The sequence below is a fragment of the Microchirus variegatus genome (assembly GCF_963457635.1).
Source record: "Microchirus variegatus genome assembly, chromosome: 13".
In the NCBI taxonomy this organism is placed as follows: Eukaryota; Metazoa; Chordata; class Actinopteri; order Pleuronectiformes; family Soleidae; genus Microchirus; species Microchirus variegatus.
This window is the reverse complement of record NC_139814.1, coordinates 7,919,360-7,925,359: the sequence shown is the minus strand read 5'-3', so window position 1 is coordinate 7,925,359 and position 6,000 is coordinate 7,919,360. Positions and strand designations below refer to the sequence as shown.

The 6,000-nt window shown below is 40.0% G+C and overlaps 1 protein-coding gene across 2 annotated transcripts in view; it reads right to left on the bottom strand.

Moving 5' to 3' along the window:
• Positions 1–320: 320 nt before the first annotated feature.
• Positions 321–6,000, bottom strand: part of LOC310935752 (RNA-binding motif, single-stranded-interacting protein 3) — a gene marked incomplete at both ends in the record, with an annotated part of 208,341 nt that continues 202,661 nt past the window's right edge. The window contains 2 exons of one of the 2 annotated variants that reach the window (XM_083899692.1): positions 321–384; positions 2,069–2,193. In XM_083899692.1, coding sequence (XP_083755818.1) covers positions 321–384; positions 2,069–2,193 — 189 coding nt within the window. Of the gene's footprint in view, positions 389–2,068; positions 2,194–6,000 lie in introns of both variants that reach the window. The other variant, XM_083899693.1, reaches the window with a different exon arrangement.

Below are 6,000 nucleotides of genomic sequence, written 5' to 3'. Positions count from 1 at the left end.
TTTATACATATATTTTTAATTTTTTAATTTTTTTTAAATTGGTAGTAGAGAATTTTCTTTGAGAAACTTTTCAAGCTTCAGCCCAGCCCTTCAGGCAGGTTCCCAGACTAAACTATTTCACTCCTTTGCACTGTGCCCTGCTTTTTTTTTCTCCCATCCCCTTGCTCAGCATTCTTTGCCTCCTTTTCCTGTGTGTGTGTGTGTGTGTGTGGGTTTTTCTTTTTTCTCGTAGGCCAGGTAGGAAATGAAAAAATTGTCTCTTTTTTTTTGGTGCCTGGGCAATCTGGAAGCAATCTCATTCTATTCTCTTTTCCTCACATTCACAGTGCAGCCACCTTCTGTCTCAAGGCAACGCTGTCACAGGAACATTCGCTCAGGCCGCTGCTATCTGATGAAAGAGGAGAACACAGACAGAGAGAGAGAGACAGATGGAAATCACAATCCAATATTACAAACACAGAAGAGCAATAGAGTTGACAGCTGACAGCACAGTCAGGAGTCTGAAGCAAAAATGCAGTATGCATAACAGTTGTGAGCAGGTCAGGGGGGGAAAAAAGAGAAAGAAATGCTGCCAAAATGACGAGCAAATGACAACAGCTGCCAGAAGCAATATCAGTCAGTTAAAAATATCATCTGAAGATCAATATCAAGTAATGTGAAGCATAACAATTTGACTTTCTCTGTAACTAAAACAACAACAACAGCAACGCTTTATTTTGTTCATCTGTATGATCCGGATTTAGATTTAAAAAAGCAGCTTATGATTTTATATTAATGTGATATATCGACCACAAAATCTTACATATTTAAAAGGCTTATTCTCACATCTGTCCGTAGATGTTCTTGCTGATTTATGTTTTTTTTTATGATCGTGTGGGGGTTTTATGATTGTGATTAGTAACAATACAGCAGTGCGACAACATGATGATAATAGTATGATACTATTATGGCAGTGCATCTTATTTCCATAGCAATCCCCAATAAAACGGTAAACTTAATAATAACAAAGTAAAATGAGGAGTTTAACTTTTTAACATGCTAATTACTAACATTTTCATGTGAAGGTTTGACACTGATAGTGACCTTTAGTAATTTCTCAAGCTGTTACCTGGATATTATTTTGAAAATAAAATGGAATAATTGTGATATTATGTCCTTTTCACCACACTATTACTGTTGTTATTACAAAGCTGGAAATTGCATTAAAAAACATGCAATTGTTATGTAACAGTGCATTTTGTGATTTGTTCAATATTTCTGTAAGACCAATAATCAGAGGTGGAAAGTAACGAAATACATTTACTCAAGTTACCGTATTGAATACTTTTTTTGTGTATTTTGTAAGTACAATTTAAAATCAGGATTTTGTATTTTATTTGAGTATTGTACTTAGTTACTTTATAAATCCTATCCGTTACTGAGTAAAAATAAAAATTCAGCACAATGAAGACCTACAGGGGGAAAATATACACCAGAACCAGACGAATGATGATGTGATTATCACCAGCACTGGCGTGTGAACATAGAGGGCGAGCGCCAAAAGTGACGTAATATCCTGTGTCACGCCGGGCGCGTGAGCTCCAAAATAGTTTTGGATTTCTGACCCCTTGACATATTTCTACTACCCTCACACCCCACGCAAAGTAACTAAGTAACTTTTACTTAAAGTACATTTAAAATGAACTACTTTTTACTTCTACTTGAGTACATTTTCAGATGACTACTTTTACTTCTACTTGAGTAATATTTCATCAAAATATTGGTACTTATACTTGAGTACAATATCTTAGTACTTTTTCCACCTCTGCCAATAAATTAATCAATTGTTATAATAACAGAAAGAATAAATGATTGACCGGAGTGTACTTTGTAGCTGCTCTGGTGAATTAAATGTGTAACAAATCGTCTGTTCACATAACGCTGACCTCAACATGACTGAGAGCTCGGCATCTTTACAAAATCACATCTCGTTCATTTTATTTACGATATCATCTCATTGTGTTTACGATCACATCACTCTTGCCTCGCATGTGGACGGCAGCTGACCGGGCCTCACACTCTGACTTACTTGGACTGGTATGAGTAAGCAGTAACATGGTCGGCAGAGCTGTCCACCTGGATCTGTTGCTGCTGGCCAGTCACCTCCTGTGATGAGGGAGCCACCGTCTGGGGGGAGGCGTCCGTCACCACTCCCTGAGGACACACACACACACACACACACACACACACACACACACACACACACACACACACACACACACACACACACACACACACACACACACACACACACACACACACACACAAACACACACACACGCGCGCAGGTTAGGAACTGAGTCATCTCTGAACTCTAACTAACAAGATAATATCTCCATACAGCGTTACTGTTTTGAGTAAAACTCGCTGTCTGCACTGGACCTGGAACAGTTTCTGAGGTTTTCCATTTAGTTTTATTTTTTTTTAGTGACAGGTTTTTATTGCATAAATTCAGAGTCCTATTTTGTTGATCACATTTAAAATAGGATAAGTATTTAACCCTGTAAAGCCCAAACCATTAAAAAATTGACAGAAAATGCAAATTCTTTGAAACTGGAGCCTTTATTGGTCCTTCTGAACAAACAACAACAACAACAAAAATATCAATTTCAATATAGGAGTTTTAATTTGTAATATATTTGATACAGTGTGTCACAATGATAAAATATTCTTTTTTTTCTTGAGCAAAAAATACACAAACAAATCACACTGCTCATGTGGAGGACTCAAAAACTCATGAATCACATATGATACATATGAGGCGATTATAGGGTTAAGTATTCATTTTTCTCAATTACAAAGAAGATTGGTTGAAATGGGGTTGCGTTCTTGGCTGCTGCCTGGATTTATATTGATTTTATGGCTGTAGTATTGTCAAAAAATGTTGAGTGAGTGAGTGTTTCTGCTCCATTTTCCAAGATAACGTTCACTTTCGATAGCTGGCAGTTATTCAACCGTTTAGGAAGAAGCTGTCACATGCATGCACGTACTGGTGAATCTTGTCCGTGATTGGACAGTTCTGCAGTTGTACTGTAATGACAAGTATATGGGCGCAAAGCTCTATTTCTCTGCTTTCTAGTATCCATCCATCCAGGATTCTCAGCTGATATATAATACCCAGGACAGATCACCAGTCCATAGGTTTTGAATTTTCTAGATATAACAAACGGTCTAGAAGTTACTGTAATCAGAAGTATGCATGCCAAAATCCTGTCTGTGACGATGGATGGTCACAGAGGGGTTAAGTTGTATATTCTCTGCGGTGTATGTATCTTTATTTAGCGCTGTGTAAGCAACACGTTTATTGTTTTATTAATAAAAAGCATTCCATAATAACTTAATAACATAAATCAAGTGATGTGACAGATAATGTTTACAGCCTTGGAGAAATCTGGCCCTTCACGGGAGACTTTAAAGAATCACGGTGCAGTTCAGAGCGAAGGTTGTGCTATTTTTGGTGCGATCCTACCTATTGCAGCTTTAATAATTAAGCCCATCAGCTCCACATGATAGCAGTTTTAGCTCTCGTGTTGCCTGCACGGTGATATTACAGCGCTGCACAGAGGAAGTGATTAATTTGATGTCAAGACGGACGAGGCGACGGCAACATAATGAAACCGAGACGGCTGCAAACAGGGAGGAGTGTGAGGGAAACTTTCGTGTCCACAAAAAAGTTGCCGAGATGAATTGTACTCCTCAAAAAAAACGCAGCGAGTCAGCAGTTGGACAGGATGAAACGCTTCCTGTCCCCACCCGGCCCTGCACTGCTGGTGTATACACACAGACACTCCCTCAGTCAAGCCAGTATTAAAACAGTTAGTGTTTTCAGATGAAGGACACAGCATATAAATAATGCTGTATTGTTTCAGGCAGAATAATAACAACAAGAATCATCAAAAATTAAACTCTACAGCTTGAAGCAACAAAACTTGACACTGCATATGAATGTGTGTACGGCAGTCACATGCACTATAGCAGCCTTTGCCAAACATCTGAAAATTCTCTCACTCTATTCATGTGAACATCAGGATACAGAAAGGCAGTGCAGATTAATAATCTGTCCACTTCTCTTTATTTCTGCAAGTGGTTATTAAAGCTGGATTCAACAAAGTGCTCACTCTCAAAGTGTGTAATTATTCATCAACATGAATAACACAAATAACACAGTAAAACCAACATATTAACACCGAGTGCAAATGTCAGGCTGACATCAGGCGACGAACTGACACTGGATACTTACATATAAAATATCACAATATATAACCTGTTATACTAGGTCAGATAAAAGCAAAATTATAATTGAAATGCCATGGATTTGTTTTATTCCTTTAAGTATTTATTAATATCCATACATCCATACATCTTCTATGGGGGGCGCTGTGCCAATCTCAGCTGATACCCTGGACAGATCGCCAGTCTATCATAGGGACACATATACACAAACATCGATCGACACTTACACCTACAGTTAATTTAGAGTGTCCAATCGACCTAATCCCCATATTGCATGTTTCTGGACTGTTTGAATTAAACTGGAGAATCCGGAGAAAACACAAACACCTGACCGTTTTTTGACCATGTCGTGAACCCAGGTCTTCTTGCTGCAAAGGCAAAAGTGCTAACCACCTATGTGGTATACAGCAATTTAAAATGACAAATTACTCGATTACAAAACTGAAAATTAAAAATGTATTTATTTACATTTAACCCTTAGTGCTCGCAGGTGTTCTAAGGGTGAACAACCTTTCACGGTCCACCTGCAGTATTGTTGCACGCCCACAAGAGAATTGCTGCGCTTTAGGGACATGTGTTATAATGCTCTCAGTTTCTTTCCCTTTTGTGTTGAAAAGGTGTCTTTACAGATGGCCCTGTGCGCCAAATTCATCACAACATCCTCTTAGCCTTTTTATGTGTTGAGCAGTACCAATAGCCCCCATCACTGAGTCCTCTCAATCACTTTTAACAAGCTCTCAAGGATACTCCGTCCTGTCCATACATCAGCCCTCCAGATACTGGCTAATACACTGATATACGCCCTGGTGCTGACGCTGCCATTGAGAGAACGACAGTGAGGATGAAATGGATAAGAGGAGCCGTGGGCTATACTACAGCTACATCTCTCTCCTCTGTCTAACTCCTTCATGAGGAAGACTGCAACTTTCTGAGAAGGAGGGGAGTGTGAGAGGAGGGGCGGGAGCGACTAATGGCTCTGTCAGTGGAAACTGTCATTGTGCATGGCTGGTGGGCGAACCAGAGCTGCATGGCTGACAGATGTGTGTGTTCCAGCTTCCTACCAGCCCGAACCGGCTGTGAGTGAGCGAGAAAGAGAGAGAGAGAGAGAGAGAGAGAGCGAGAGGGAAAGACAGCACCTCGGGTACTGTGTCTCACTTCAGCTCCTGTCATCTGATACACGACTGATAGTCCATCTGAATATGACCGCACTGTCAGCCACCAGACAGCCGGCCGCTCTCCTCGCCCGCTCGCCTGCCTGCTTTCTGCGTTCATCATTTCTCAGGCTGGACTGCCTGAACCTGCCAGGAGCTCAGGCAGCTGCCGAAGAAGTGGCAGAGTCTGCACTGCACTTCAAATGTCTTTCCCGAATTCGGAGAAACTTCTGACTCATCGCGCTTAAATCGCAGTTTTCATCTTTTGTTATTTACTGGTAGTGCAGGGGCCATTTTGTTTGTGGAGGCTCAGAGTGATTTACAGAACTCTTTGAGTGTCTCTTTTTTAGTCTGTAGTAGAGAGCAGAATTTAGAGACGGAAAAGTGGGTGCTTGTAATTGTAAGTACGCTGTAATGATGTTGGCCTTTGGGTAAATGCCAACAGATTTTTGATTATTGTGAAGTATCGTGTGTGCATATGTAGAGGAATGGCATTATACACATTATAGGACTAACGCAAATTCTTATTCCTTACTACAAAACAAAGTCATACTAATTATAAGCGAAAAACCTTGTT